The sequence below is a fragment of the Balaenoptera physalus genome (assembly GCF_965194825.1).
Source record: "Balaenoptera physalus genome assembly, chromosome: 16".
Taxonomy (NCBI): domain Eukaryota; kingdom Metazoa; phylum Chordata; class Mammalia; order Artiodactyla; family Balaenopteridae; genus Balaenoptera; species Balaenoptera physalus.
Genome location: NC_138898.1, coordinates 66,918,591 through 66,934,818, shown reverse-complemented (window position 1 = coordinate 66,934,818; position 16,228 = coordinate 66,918,591). Strand labels below are relative to the sequence as shown.

The window sequence follows — 16,228 nt, the reverse complement described above, 5'->3', positions numbered from 1 at the left end:
ATCACTGTAACATGAGGGAGATCTTCTCAATCCTTTTTCTCTGCATTTCACACATAGAGTTTATATGTGTATCTATTAAGCATATAAGATGAATAACTTTTATTAAGCGTAAATAGAAACATACATCTACTATCTATGTGTTTTCCCCCCTTCAATGGTATGTCCTGAGAGGCTTTTTTATTTATTTAATTTTTTTGGCCAAGCGGCATGCAAGATCTTGGTTTTCCAACCAGGGATCGAACCCGTACCCCCTGCAGTGGAAGCACGGAGTCTTAACCACTGGACCGCCAGGGAAGTGGTCCCCTAACAAGCTTTCTATGACTACATTTATATCTATACCGTATTTGTTTGAACAACTGTTTAACATTCCACAAAATAAATCTATGTAATTTACTTAAGCACTTCATTACTGATGGGCATTTAGGAACAACTACCTTTTAAACTTAAAAGAGTTTTTCTTTCTAAACCCCTTCTACTGGCTACATATTAGAAACAAAATGAATGTCATAAACAATTAATTGGGATTTTAACAAAATCTCTTATGGACCCAACTTGGATGACTTGCTAATGTCTTAGAGTTAGAAAGCTCTACCTTTGGAAGTGCTACCTCCAAAGAGCAAACGCTGATGAGATTCTGGAGTTCCAAGCCACGTGTATCAGCAGCCATTAAGTCACAAAAGTAATGGGCTGGCTAGCAATTCCATCAACAGGCATTTTCTCCCCACAAAACTCCTGTGCTCCTGCTGAGCATAAAGCGGGTGCTGGGCTTAAATACCCACAAAGGGTCTCTGCAGGGTTGGACATCTGACAATTCTTAGCACAGGGTGGGGACCAAGGCTCAGCCTGCCCGGTGTGGTCCCTGCCCTCGGAACACAGGTAATGCTGGGTGATGCTGTGGGACAGGACACCCTCAGGCCCGGAGAGGGCACAACGGTGGTGAAACACACAGAGCAAAGCCAAGGCCTCCTGACCTCTGGCTTCATCCTTCAGTCGCTGAACAGATTCTAGGAGATTCTCCTTCTCGTCCAGTTCGCTCTCCAGGAAGGCATTTCTTTCAATGGCTTGATTCAAGCGCTGTTCAAAGTCCTCAAGAGACATGATCGTGGCCCTGGATGAGAGACAAGCAAAGCTGCCCAAGACAGCAGATGGCGTATCCGTCTGGCACCTACAGACCCGGGAAGCAAGAAGGGTCAAGCACACATGGTGCAAGTCCCAGCTCTGGCACGTCCTAATCCCACAGAGCTGAGCAGGCCCCTCAACCTTCCGGGACCCGGCTCTTCACCTGCACAGTGGGAACCTCTCAGCTCACGAGGTGCACACGGCTGTCCCGGGGGGTTAAATGAGATCATGTCCATAAAGCACTTAGCAATGAGCCAGGACCTAATTAGGACCACAGACAGGCCCCGGTCAGATGCCACGACGCGGCATGTTCCATCTTGTCTCGGAGACTCACGATGCAGAGTCAGCATTCACAGCATCCCACTAAAATGCACACGCAATGGAATAACACGCATTTAAACAGCTGAGGGAGGCCATCTTCATCTCTCAGTTACCTTAAAAAGTTAAAAAAGTTCACAACGCCCAGCTCCAGCCCAGCTGCCCTAACAACTGCTTCTTTTGGACAGTGTAGATAGCCACTGGAATGCCGTGTTAAAGGCACTGGCAGGGTTCCCTGGTGGCGCAGTGGATAAGAATCTGCCTGCCAATGCAGGGGACACAGGTTCGAGCCCTGGTCTGGGAAGATCCCACATGCTGCGGAGCAACTAAGCCCGTGCGCCTAGAGCCCGTGCTCTGCAACAGGAGAAGCCACTGCAATGAGAAGCCCGTGCACTGCAACGAAGAGTAGCCTCCGCTCGCCGCAACTAGAAAAAGCCCACACACAGCAATGAAGACTCAATGCAGCCACAAAAAAAAAAAAAGGGTACTGACAAGTGCTGCAATAAGGAAATCTGTTTAACTGTCTGGACAAGCTACTTTCTCTGGGCCTCAGTTTCCTCACATGCAAAGCAGGGGTAATAACAGAACCTCCGCATGGGGTTGGGGGGCTGGGGAGTGCAGCAACACGCAAAACACACAACAGATGTTTCACACATAAGTGCTCAATAAATGTCAGCAATTTTTCTCACTGATCCCGTGCTCGTCTCCAGAAGACCTTTAACATCCCTGTAACTGTATCTCATGGTGATCAGAAGCATTTGTTTGAAGTGGAACCCATGAGTTAACACCTTGCTCTAATGTGTAAGACTAGCTAAGTGTCCCCGGGCAACTTAACCTCTCTGGGCCTCTGGGCCTCCAACAGCAAAGTGAGGATCAATCATTCATTGATTCAGCACTTTCTACTATGTCCAGATTGAGTATTAGTATTAGTTCCTGCCTCAAAGGGTCTTTAGAGGTAAAGAAGATAAAGTTACCAAAAGTGCCTGATTTAAATATCATCCCTTGGGACTTCCCTGGTGGCGCAGTGGTTAAGAATCCGCCTGCCAATGCAGGGGACATGGGTTCGAGCCCTGGTCTGGGAAGATCTCACATGCCGCGGAGCAACTAAGCCCGTGTGCCACAACTACTGAGCCTGTGCTCTAGAGCCCACGAGCCACAACTACTGAGCCCACGTGCCACAACTACTGAGCCCGTGTGCTGCAACTACTGAGCCTGCACTCTAGAGCCCGCGAGCCACAACTACTGAGCCCGTGTGCCGCAGCTACTGAGGCCTGTGTGCCTAGAGTCCATGCTCCACAACAAGAGAAGCCACCGCAATGAGAAGCCCGTGCACTGCAGCGAAGAGTAGCCCCCACTCACTGCAAATAGAGAAAGCTCACACGCAGCAACAAAGACCCAACGCAGCCAAAAATAAATAAATAAATTTAATAAATAAATAAATATCATCCTTTGTTGTTTTTAGAGTACAAGACTGGAACCAGTTAAAGTGACCCTAAGGCTGGCATGTCAAACAACAACAAAAAAAGATGAAATAGCTAGGAATTCATGTAACAGCAAACATGTAAGATTTTACTGTAGGGCACAGAGGCTTGTCAAAATGCAGACATATGGTATTTATGAGGAGGAAGACCCCAAATCATAAAGAAATCAATTCTCCATAAGTTACCTAATAAGTTTAACACCATCTAATAAAAATATGAACAGGTTTTTACTGGGGGACACAGGCACCAGGGACTGATTTGAAATATGATGTGATAATGAAACAAGAATGGCCAGGAGAGGAACGTTAGCTACAAAAAAGAATGAGATCTCACCATCTGCAACAACATGGATGGACCTAGAGGGTATTATACTAAGTGAAATAAGTCAGACAGAGAAAGACAAATACCATATATTTCACTTATATGTGTAATCTAAAAAATAAAACAAATGGGGACTTACCCAGTGGCACAGTGGGTAAGACTCCGTGCTCCCAATGCAGGGGACCCAGGTTTGATCCCTGGTCAGGGAACGAGATTCCACATGCATGCCACAACTACGAGTTCAGATGCCACAACCAAGGAGCCCGCCTGCCGCAACTAAGACCCGGCGCAACCAACCAAACAAATAAATCTTTAAAAAAAAAAAAAAATTGGCCAAACCAGAATTTAAAAAAATAAATAAAAACAAAACAAATGAACAAATACAACAAAACAGATGCAGAGTTACAGATACAGAGAATAAACAGGTGGTTGCCAGAGGGGAGGAGGTTAGGGAGAGGAGAGGAATAGGTGAGGAAGACCAAGAGGTACAAATTTCCAGTAGCAAAATAAATGAGTCACAGGTATGAAAAATACAGTGTGGGGAATACAGTCAATAACTATATAACAATCTTTGTATGGTGACATCTTAGACTTATTGTGGCCATCATTTTGAAATGTATAGAAATACTGAATTACTATATTGTATAACAGGAACTAACACAGTAGGTCAATTATACTTCAAAACAAACTCATGAGAAAAGAGATCAGATTAGTGGTTACAGACGCGGGGGATAGGAGGAAGGGGAACTGGATGAAGATGGTCAAAAGGTACAAACTTCTAGCTAAAAGATAAACAAGTACTAGGGATGCAATGCACAACATGATAATTATAATGAACACTGCTCTATGTTATGTATGAAAGTTGTTAAGAGAGTAAATCCTAAGAGTTCTCATCACAAGGAAAACACTTTTTTCTATTTTTAAATATTGTATCTACATGAGGTGATGGACATTCACTAAACTTATTGTGATAATCATTTTATGATGCATATAAGTCAAATCATTGTGCTGCTCACTTAAACATATACAGTACTGTATGTCAATTATATCTCAATAAGACTGGAAGAAAAAATGGGCCAGGAGAACTCTGAAAAAGAAGAGAACAGGGGCACTAGCTCCCCTAGATACAAAGAACACGCTCTTTAAAGCCTCAGTAGTGAACAGTGTGCTGCAGAGTGAAACAGTTATAAGACCAGACAGACCAAGGAGAGCCAAAGGTCCAGAAATAGATCCAAATACATAGGCGAATTTATGATAAAGGTGGCATCACGAATCACTGATGAAAAGATGGTTGGTTCAATTCTAGGTCTGGGGACTACCAGGTAGCCACCTGGAAAAAATTTATGTTGGATCCACACCTCATGCTACACCCGAAGATGAATTCCAACTAGATCAAAAATTTAAACTCAGTATTTGGTCAAAATCTACTACTGGCTTCTGGAATGCCAGAGAACCAACCTCAGCGGCATTTCTGGCATTCCTGAACCTGTGTGGATCAACGACCCCCTGACTGTATGCAATCAGGCCGAGTCAGTAATATCAGCAGGGCACAGCACAGAGACTTATTGTTACTATGTGACTATTTGCTTTCAAATAAAGGTAAGCATCCTACTTGTCCCCTGAGTGGAAAAAGCTTTATGTTCTTTATATGGTGAAATTCTGCCAACTGATGTATTTGCATATTTATTATCATAAAAGTAAAATGCTGCAATACATAAAAACTGTGAAAGCTGTTAATCTCATGGACAGTTATGAGAACCTGAAAATAGTTAAGCAGGAAAAGAGATTTTCAGTAAATATGAATATTAAGGGATACATCTGTTAGATAACTAAGAACATATCCTTTTTGAGCCAATAAATACTTAAAAGTCTATGTATCACCAATAAATACTTAAAAGTCTATGTATCACCTCACACCCATCAGAATGGCCTCCATCCCAAGAACAGAAAATAACAAGTGTTGGTGAGGATGTGGTGGGAATGTAAAGTGGTGTGTCATTATGAAAACTGTATGGAGGTTCTGTAAAAAATTAAAAGTAGAATTACTGTATGATCCAGCAGTCCCACCTCTGGGTACATACCCAAAAGAACTGAAAGCAGGATCTCAAAGAGGTATCTGTACACCCTTGTTCACTGCAGCATTATTCATAAGAGCCAACAGGTGGAAGCAACCCAAGTGTCCACTGACAGATAAATGGATAAAGAAAATGCAGTACATACATGCAACGAAATATTATGCAGCCTTAAAAAAGGGAAATCCTGTCACATGCTACAACACGGACGAATCTCAAGGACATTATGCTAAGAGAAGAAGCCAGTCACGAAAGGACACATCCTATTTGATTCCATTCATATGGAGTTTCTAATGTATTCAAAATCATAGAAACAGAAAGTAGAAAAGTGATTATCAAGGGCTGAAGGGAACAGGGAGCGGAATTAATGTTTAGTGGGTATAGAGTTTCAATGTTGCAAGATGAAAAAGTTCTGAAGAGCTGTTGGCCAATAATGTGAATACATATGATACTACTGAACTGCACACTTAAAAATGGTTAAGGTGGTAAATTTGATGTCAAATTTTTTACCACAAAAAATTAAAAATAAAAAAGTCTATGTAGAGAATTCCCTGGCAGTCCACTGTTTAGGACTCTGTGCTTCCACTGCAGGGGCCTGGATTTGATCCCTGGTTGGGGAACTAGGATCACACAAGCCATGTGGCAGAGCCAAAAAAAAAAAAAAAAAAGTGTCTATGTAATAACACATAGACACTTTTTTTAAAAATTAGATTAAATCAATTTTAATCTTCGTTGAACTTTTTGGCATCTTGGCATTCACATATTAAACAAAATACCCTTTAAGGAATATATTTACTTTTTAGTTAATTCAGTTAGGCCTGGAGTCTTTCAAGGTTATCCTTTTACAAGGTCATCTCCTTCCTCAGTTAAAAGTGAGCCATTTGGTTTTGCGGATGTACAGTTGGAGAGACCAAAATAAGCAAATAGCTGATGGTGCTGATAAATTGCCGTTCTTGCAGTAGACTGTCAAATTTTCCACATATAACTATTAAAATTTTATAATGAAATTGTAAATTGTAATGTTTTAAAGTTTTTTTTAGTAAAACTTCAGTATTCCAGAACTTTATTTGTTCTATAATGATGATTTGGGTCTCTACCACATCTGATTTTAACATTCAACTATTCAGCATGTGGCTAAAATGTGAATCCAGTGCATCTTCAGGAGAGAGAAAGAAAGAAAGGAAACATAAAAATACAAGAAGAAAACATAGGCTAATTGCTTTATAAACCTGAGACTGCAGATAAATTTGCCTACACAGAAATCCAAATAACTTTCAACAGTAACATATGCAATAGACAAAGATGGAAGACAAATGACAAACTCCTAACATTTTCAATTCATATCATAAACAAATATATAAACATCTCCTAGAAACTGATGAGAAAAAACAACCAGCAATCCAATTTGAAAACAGGCAAGAAGATAAAGAGTTCACAGAAAAAGAAATAAAACAGTTATTAAATATATGAAAAGGAACTCAAGATCACTCATAATTCAGAAATGTACCTATTTGTCACCTATTAGATTGGCAGAAATCCAAAGTTTGAAAAACACTGTTTAGTGAAGCTATTTGGAAAATGGAGACTTACTCACATAGGTGCTGGGAATGGAAATTGGTACAAATGTAGAGAACAACTGGGAAAAAACTATCAAAACACATATGCATATGTCCTTTGACCCAAGAATTCCACTTCTGGGAATTTATTCTACAGATATACATCTATGCAAGCAATGCGTATCATTCACTACAGCAACACTTATCAATGCAAAAGAATGGAAATGCAGCAAATATCCAGCCGTGGGGGGGATGGATAAATAATTATGTATCATACAATACCAACCATACAATAAAATATTATGCACTTGGAAAAAAACAACAACAAAGAATCCTCTGTGTCCTACTACAGAATGACCTCCAAAATCTATTATGTGACAAAGCAAGATGTACAATAGTACATACATTCTGTATACAGAATGCTCTTTTGTGGGGGAAAAAAACGGGGGGGGGGGAATAATACAAATTTCTATTTGCTTGAATTTGAATTTAAAAACTCTACCCCTTTGTATATTATTTTTGAATCACGTGAATGTACTATCTCTTTGTGATAGACTGCATTATTGGTCCCAATTCTTCATCCTCCCTGTAGCCACACCCTTGCTTTGGCCTCATTGTGGGTGGAATGTACTTTCCCACCCCTTGACAGGGCTTGGCCGTGTAACTTGCTTTCATCAAGGATATATGGGTAGAAATGATCGTAAGCCAGTGGCTTGCCAAAAATCAGAAAATACTACAAAGCCACAGGAACCAAGTCATTATGGTGTTGGTAGTAATTCATAAATTGAACGTTAGACAAAAAAGAGAGAAGAATCCTGAATTAGATTCCAGAATATACAGTCAGTCCTCCACATCTGTGGGTTGCACATCCTTGGACTCAACCAACTACAAATCAAAATTATTCAGGAAAAAAAAATCCAGAAAGTTCCAAAAAGCAAAACTTGAATTCGCCACTCACTGGCAACTATTTATACAGATTTTAGATTGTATTAGGTATTATAATTAGACATAATTTAAAGTATATGGGAGGATGCACATAGGTTATATGCAAATGCTACACCATTTCATATAAGGGATTTGAGCATCCACAAATTTTGGTATCCTCAAGGGTCCTGGAACCAATCCCCCATGGATACCAAGGAACAATTGTATGGCAGGTTAACATATGACAGAGATGCGTTCAGTTCAGTGGAAAAAAGATGGAGTGTTTAACACATAGTACTGGCACAAGTGGCTATCTACCTAATGAAAATAAAATGGGACACATATACTAGGTACAAAAATAAATACCAGGTAGGTTAAAAGCATAAGTTAAAACAATTAATAAAAAAATCTTGCAAAAAAAATTAAGAGAATACACGCTTAATCAAACGATCAAGGAGATGTCCCTAGTGAGGTCTGGAAACCTAGAAGCTATAAAAGACATAATTGATGACCCAAAAATGAAAAATATTTGTATGAAAAATGATACCACAAAGTCAACAGACAAAAGATTATTTGTAAAAAATATTTTTCAATGCGGGACAAAAGATGAGCAGCAAAAATACACAAAGAACTCTTAGAAACTGATTTAAAAAAAAAAAGGAGGTCCCACTTCTGGTAATAATAAGGTAGCTTGTATCAGACCAAACATCCTGTAGATTACAGCTACAGACTCTGGGTGAAACGAGAAAAACAATGATCTGAAGGCACTGGCAAAAACCGGAAGGGAGACAACACTTGGAAGAAGGAACAGCAGTGGCTGAATTCTGTATCTTTACAAGCTTTGTGTCTATAGCTCCAGTGATAAAAATCCACCACCTTGGCGGAATCCCAAATTCTGCATATAAACTCTTCCCACACCTCTGGCTGACCCCTGAACCATGCATGTGCATGGCAGACTTGAAGCAGCCTAGTTAAAAGCGTCAAACAGATTTCACCTACTACCCCTCAAAGGGAGACAGAGTTTGGAGTGTGAGTTCAGCCTACTTAACAAACAAACAAATTAGAAACATAACAGAATCCATAGTTTCTGCAACACATCATTCGTAATGTCCAGAATATCATCCAAAATTACTAGACATATGAAAAGCAAGAAAATGTGACCCAAACTCAGTAGAAAAGGCAATCACTGGAACATATAACATCTGAGATAACCCAGATGTTAGAATTAGCAGAAAAGGATCTTAAAGAAAGTTGTTATAACTATGCTCAAGGATGCAAAGAAAGAAATCTCAGCAGAGGACTAGGAAATTCTAGATCTTAAATATCTAAAATAAAACATTATTGGAACTGGCTTAACAGCAGATTGGAGGAGGGAAGAAGGAGTCAGTGAACTTGAAACCAGATCAATAGAAATGATCTAATTTGAGGAACCAAGACAAAGAAAATTAGGAAAAGATATGAACAGAGCCTCAGAGACCTGTGTGACAATATCAAAAGGACATGGGACACAATATGTGTGTAGTTGGTGTCCCAGAAGGGCAGGAGAGAAAGAAGAGGTCAGCAAAAATCTTTGAGGAAATAATGACCAAAGTTAAATTTGGCGAAAGACAAATTTACAGACCAAAGTGCCTAGCAAACCCCTAACAGGATAAATACATACAAAATCTAGGCACATCACAAACTGCTAAAAACCAAAAATAAAGAGAAATTCTGAGAGCAGCCAGAGAAAAACACCATATTATATACAGGGGAGTGACTATTCAAATGACCACTAACTTCTGACCTCCAGCAAGGAGACCAGAAGACAGCAGAACATCTTTAACGTGCTGAAAGAAAAAAAAAAAAACAACAAAAAAAACACCTGTCAACCTGGAATTCCACATCCAGTGGAAATATCCTTTAAGAATGAAGGCAGGGGCTTCCCTGGTGGCGCAGTGGTTGAGAATCTGCCTGCCAATGCAGGGGACACGGGTTCGAGCCCTGATCTGGGAAGATCCCACATGCCGCGGAGCAACTAGGCCCGTGAGCCACAATTACTGAGCCTGCGCGTCTGGAGCCTGTGCTCCCCAACAAGAGAGGCCGCGATAGTGAGAGGCCCGCGCACCGCGATGAAGAGTGGCCCCCGCTTGCCGCAACTGGAGAAAGCCCTCGCACAGAAACGAAGACCCAACACAGCCATAAATAAATAAATTAATTAATAATAATAAAAAAAAAAGAATGAAGGCAAAAGAAAGACATTTTTAGATAAACTAAAGCGAGAAGAATTCACCATCAGCAGACCTGCACCACAAGAAACCCTAAGGGAAGTTCTTCAAGCTGAAGGGAAATGATAACCAGAGGGAAACTTCAAGAAGGAATGAACCAGAAACTGTAAATCTGTGGGTAAATATAAAAGGCTATCTTTTTACTCTCTTACCTTCTCACGTTACAGCTATCGCATAAAGTTCAAGGATGGTAAGTGAAACTCTAAGGTTGCAAGGCCGTTGCATTTGGTACATTATTAACAAAGTAGACTGAAAAGTTGAGCGTGTGTATTGGGGTCCCTAAAGCAACCGCAAAAAAGAATGCAAGGAGCTGTGGGTGTAGTGCCAAGGGCCCGTGTCTCAACAGGAGTGTGGGGCATGTGAACATTTGTCCACACTGATGAAACTGTACACTTCTTAAGATCTGTGTGTATCGCTGTATGTAATTTATATCTAAATCTTTAAAAAAAAAACGTTTTCTTAAGAAAAAAAAAAAAAGTGCCTGGCTCAGAGCAGTTATTCAATAACTTATTTATTATTGTTAGTATTCTGCTAAACTTCAGAACATCAGTTTAAGAAATACTGTCCTATCTTAGGGCCTATTTATTGAGCACATGCTTGTCCTTCTGCCTGGAATGTTCTCACCCCACACTCTTCCCCTGGGAAACGCCTAGGCATCCCTCGGTCTTAGCCTAAATGGCATTTCCTTTGGGAAGCCTTGCCTAATATTCTCCCAGCAATGGACAAATTAATATAACCAATCACATGCTCCCACAGCACCCTGGACTTGTAGCACTTGCTGCCTGTTGCCCATTTCCTATGAGGCTGTAGGACCCACAAGGGCACTGGCTTTGCTCACTGCTGAATTCTCTACCCTCAGCACAGTGCCTGGTACCCAGAGACAAAAGGCTCCCAAACCTGTTTTCTCCTTCCCAACGTACCGTTTGGCTCTTTCCAGGTCGTCATTGGCTTGCTCCAGCTCTCTGATGTATTTCTGAAGTTGATCTTTAATGGCTTTTGTCTGGGCAAGGTCATCCTCTAAGGCTGAGATCTGCCGGTAGCCTTCAGAATGCTGCGTTTCAAACTTCTCCTGAAGGACAGAATCAACACTGAGTGAATGATTTAAGACTCCCGACGAGGATGTTTACCTCCCTTCCCTGTCATCTCCTTAGGACACTGAAGGTTAATCCTGGGACAGAAGGCTCTCCGTTGCAGCGCGTGTGTGTTGTCCCTAGCTGCTGAGCACCCATTCCTCCCCCTCTGCACAGCCCACCGGCACGCCAATTTCTTTATAATTAATTTTTATTATTTATTTGTTTATTTTTGGCTGTTGGGTCTTCGTTGCTGCGTATGGGCTTTCTCTAGTTGCGGCGAGCGGGGGCTACTCTTCGTTGCGGTGCGCGGGCTTCAGTAGTTGTGGCTCGCGGGTTCTAGAGCGCAGGCTCGGTAGTTGTGGCGCACAGGCTTAGTTGCTCCGCAGGATGTGGGATTCTTTCCGGACCAGGGCTCGAACCCGTGTCCCCTGCACTGGCAGGCGGATTCTTAACCACTGCGCCATCAGGGAAGTCCCACGCCAATTTCTTTAGGGGATTTCTCTCTCCCTTATTCTAGGATCTTTGTGGGACCAGCCTTCCCATCACACTCACTCAGGATGCCAGAGGACAAGCCTAAGCTCAGTCAGGAGAACCTTCTGTCCACAGACATGGACTCTTAAGCAAATGAGGGATGATGGGGGGAACAGGGGGCCATCAAGCTGTCAAATCCCGAGTGCTTCCTGAGCATCTTATACCCTGCCCCCGCCCACACTGGTCCCTGCAGCCTCTGGTATCAAGCAGCCCCCACCAATCTTCAAAGCGATCATTTTGTGCAAGGCGTCCATAGCCACAGAAAGCCTCATAAACCTCTCCGAGCCTGATCCACAAGGGCAATGCCGACGCACTTCACGTGATTTCCCTGGATTACAGACAGAATAGCAGGAATCACAACGGCTTTGTTGCCTGTGCCTCACAGTCAGATCATGGACTCAGTTTGACAACTGTTCTGACTTTGTGACCCAGGACACTCTCCCTGCGGCATGGGGGAGTTAGGAACTTCTGGGCCTCTGAGGAGGGAGAGAGAGAAGGGAGGGAGGGAAAGGGAGGCAGGAGGGAAGGGAAGAAGGAAAAAAAACAAAACTGTTGTTTTTACCAAAAGAAGCTTAGGGTGATCTAGCCAGTGCTTTCCAAGGCAAGGCACAGCCCACATGACGTCTCAACCAACCTGCTGCTGCCCAGCTACGGCAGCTAACATTTACCACAGGTCTACTCTGTGCCAGCCTCTGGGCTCAGGAGGCTGTTTTTGTTGCCTCATTTAACGCCATTTCAGAGACATGGGAACTGAGGCTCAGTCACTTCGTCAGCCCAAAGTCAACTGGAAGCACATGACTGAGCCAAGATCCATCCCGGCCACCTGGGCTTGCGCTCTTAGAACAACTACGCTAAACTGCCCTCAACTACTTCCATCCAGGTCACATAGGAACTGATCACGTGTGTGCGCACACACGCGCACGCACACGTGCGCGCGCGCGCGCACACACACACACACACACACACACACACACACTCACTCACTCCGGCTCTGGCTCCTCTCTCAAATTACTTTCTATCGTCAGACATCCTTACCACCTTTCCTTCATCTACAAACATGAAAGAAAACACTCACTTCCCACAGGAAAGGCCCAAGTCTAATTAGAAAGTTAAAAAAACAGGCCAACTCCTTTGCTTGAGTCAGTCCAGTAAACAAAGCTGTTGCTAGAAACAGTCTGGAGGCACTGGGGAGAGTGATGTAATGGTGACCGGGCCAGAGAGGCGTGGCCAGAGCCACGGTGAAAGAAGAAGGTCCACAGAACAGGCAGATTATTTACAGGGCGAGGACAGGGAGGGGTGTCACATCCTCACGCTGCTCTGCTCGGTCTCCTCTGATACTCTGTTTCCTGGCTATGAGCACAGAAGCGTCTTGGCTCAGACAAGCAGGGGCAGACCAGGCCCAGGCACGGGCGAATTCCCAGGCGTGGCTCTGATGGCTTCCCACCCTTGATTTGGGTGCCTCCCCAAATAAAACAGGAGGATGCAGGATCCTAGGTCATTAACCTAAATTCCAACACAGGTTCCAAGAAGACGCAGCTACTGGGCTTGTCCACCAGCATAAGGATTCACATGTTGTCCTTTGAACTTGGGGACATGAAAAGCTGTTGCGCTTTCATTTGGGGCTAATTATAATAAACTGTCAGCTGATGGAGGCATCAATAGATGCTCTGTTGGATCCCTTGCAAGCTTTTTTATTCAACTTGCAATGAATAAGCCACTTGTCAAGGAGTCTGACTCAGTTGAAGACTTTCCTCTTAGGTGACAGAAATACGTGCTGGGGGCAGTTCTTCACTCCAAGGTAGTTCTGTTTCCTCGCCTGCTTCACACCCTGTGTCTCGTGAACCTGCCATGTAGTTGCAATGAAGAGGTCTTCTGCCGGTTCAGTGGCTCAGTCTGGAAGTGGTTAATTACTTAGCAACTGCATGATATTTAGTCAGCACGTCCTCCTACCCTCTCCAAACGATGGTTCATACCACTAGTCTTCCCATCCCTGAGCCCCCTTCAGTGTAAGGGCTGTAAAAATTCCCCAGTGCCTAGGGCAGGGGCCAGGCTGTTAACAAAAGGAGTGACGTGGGCCACGTGTAAGCAGCAAAAGACACTCAGTACCCGGTGTCAGAGTTGGGGGGGAAAGGACAGAAGTGGGGAGCGGGGGCAAACTGGAGAAGGCTTGCTCTGTCTAAGCAACCACAACTCAGCTTTTTGCCGGTGTGGAAGAAGGCCGGCTTGGGGTAGCCAGATCCACCAAAGGAAGATCAAAGGAAGTCGGAAATCTAAGTTTTTACAAGAAGCCTCACAACTCTGAATGTTGATACTAAATATTTAAAAAAAAAAACCCACTAAAGATATATATTTTACTATCAAAAGAACAAACTGTAAGCAAACCCTCACCTCTAGTTAACAGCCTACTGCAGTATTTACAGGGAAGTGTACAGATGTTGGTGATTCACTTTGAAATGCATTGGGAAGATGGACTGATGGATGGATAGATATATAATAAAGTATGTAAGTATGGCAAAGGTCATTGGTAGAGCCCAGGTGGTGGATACAGGTGTTCACTGGAAAATTCTTTCAACCCTACTGTGTGCTTGAAAACTTTCATGATACAATGTTGAGTGAAAACCACTAAAGGCTTAAGCGAACAACATCTATGGGCCAGACTGACCCGTGGGTGGCCAGCGGGCTCTGTGGTCCATGCCATAAAAGCTCGGAGTCCACTGCTCAGTTTCTACGGTCTGTGTGGTCCTCCCTCTGCTACTCCCCACCCCTGGATCCCCAATCCGTTTGTTGGCCCCGCTTTCTCCCACGTGCTAGTAAAGCCAGATTCCCAAGGTCCACTTGACAGTCATTCTTGCCCGTGTCTGTGGCAGTTCCATATTAACTCTTCATCAAACCCTTGTACACCAAGTTGCTGGCTAGATACACACACACACCTTCAAACACCAGCTCAAGTCCCTCCCATCTCCTCCATGACGCTGTCTCCAACCCGTGCAAATCTCTCTCAGGAGGATCTCATGGCCAGTACCACATAACTGAGCATCTTTTCGCTAAGTGCTTCCGGCTGTTAGGTCTGTCTTCCCCGCAAAGCTTCCAGAGGGCAAGGGACACATCCCCTTCCACTGTGCATCACACCTAGCCCGGGATTCACACTGCAGGGCCTTGGCTAGTTCTCCCAGTGGCTCAGCAACATATATATGAGGAGCTTTGTTTTAAACAGAAAAAAAAAAAACAAGACACACAGACATGCTGGGGCCCCACCCAGACTTCCTGAGAATGGGAATCTCAGGGCGGGGCGGGTCCAGGCCTGTCTGATGTTTATGAGGCTGGCCAGGTGACCCTGCCTGGCAGTGAGGGCTGAGAGCTGTCCCTAGGGCACAGAGTTACACTTTGTGATCATCTGCTAAGCTCTACAGAGTGTCCAAAAGGCATTCTTTACCCTGCAGAGAAGTGGTTCTCCAGATACTTGGCAATGTCTGCAGATATTTTTGGTTGTCACAACCTGGGGGAGGGGGTGCTACTGGCATCTAGTGGGTGGAGACCAGGATGCTGTTAAACAGCCCACAGTACGAAACTCGGCCCCCACAAGAGAATCATGTGGCTGCCTTCAAATGTCAACAGTGCCCAGGCTGAGGAATCTGCTCTGTCCAACAGGACTTTCCATAACGATGAAGACATTCTACAGCCTCTCTGTCCCACAGTGACACCCACTAGAGACGTGTGGCCTTTGAGCACTTGAAATATTGGCTAGTATGACTGAGGAATTAAATTTCTATTTATTTTATTTTAATTAACTTAATGTCAGTAGCCGCACGTGGCTAGGGGCGACCATTCTGGACAGTATAACCCTGGGCCTTATAATATAACAATCAGCAATTCCAGAGACACTCCATACTCTAGAAAGGTCTACCTTCCACGTGCCTTGCAGGATCGTCACCAACAGCCAAGAATGGCCGTGGGACATGTGTGAGACCTGCCTCTCACAGAGCGCCTCCATCAGGGGCATCAAGAGTTCAAGTGCCACACGTGCCCGGCAGGCCTGGGGGTGGGAGTGAGCCCGGGGCCAAGTCTGCAGGCTCCCTTTTCCAGTCACGGCGCTGGACGCCATCCACACCTGCATGCGTCCCCTCTCACCCCCTCACCTTGATGGTTTCCAGCTCCACGCGAAGGCGGTTGTTTTCTGACAGCAGGTCCCTGTTCCTGGTTTCAATTTGTTGCAGCTGCGTCTCCAATTCAGCTTCATATTCTCGGCTTCCCTCCTGGAATTCTCGGAGTTCCTCTTGAGTGTTCTCTGCCCTACAGAATTCCCAGGTGTTAGCTGATCATTTACTGAGCGCTTACGTGCTGCTGTTATACATGTATCAGCTCTTTATTCAACTGCCTTTTGAGGCAGAAACTGTCATTGTCCTCATTATACAGATGAGAAGATGAGGTGACTTGTCTCGAGGTCAAACAAGTCAGAAACAGAGCTTGGGCCTGCCCCCAGGTGTGCCTGACTCCATAGCCCTTTCTTAACCAATTCACTCTCCACACATTCATTCCACTTGTACTTTTTGGAGCCCAACATGTACTAAA

At 43.8% G+C, this 16,228-nt stretch overlaps 1 protein-coding gene across 2 annotated transcripts in view; it reads right to left on the bottom strand.

The window, feature by feature from the left end:
* Window positions 1-16,228, bottom strand: part of NDE1 (nudE neurodevelopment protein 1) — a 29,696-nt gene that overhangs the window by 5,202 nt on the left and 8,266 nt on the right. Inside the window, exons 3-5 of one of the 2 annotated variants that reach the window (XM_082432559.1) lie at window positions 15,796-15,949; window positions 10,976-11,124; window positions 972-1,108 (exon numbers count right to left, since the gene is read on the bottom strand). In XM_082432559.1, coding sequence (XP_082288685.1) covers window positions 972-1,108; window positions 10,976-11,124; window positions 15,796-15,949 — 440 coding nt within the window. The remainder of the gene's footprint in view (window positions 1-971; window positions 1,109-10,975; window positions 11,125-15,795; window positions 15,950-16,228) is intronic. The other variant, XM_082432560.1, reaches the window with a different exon arrangement.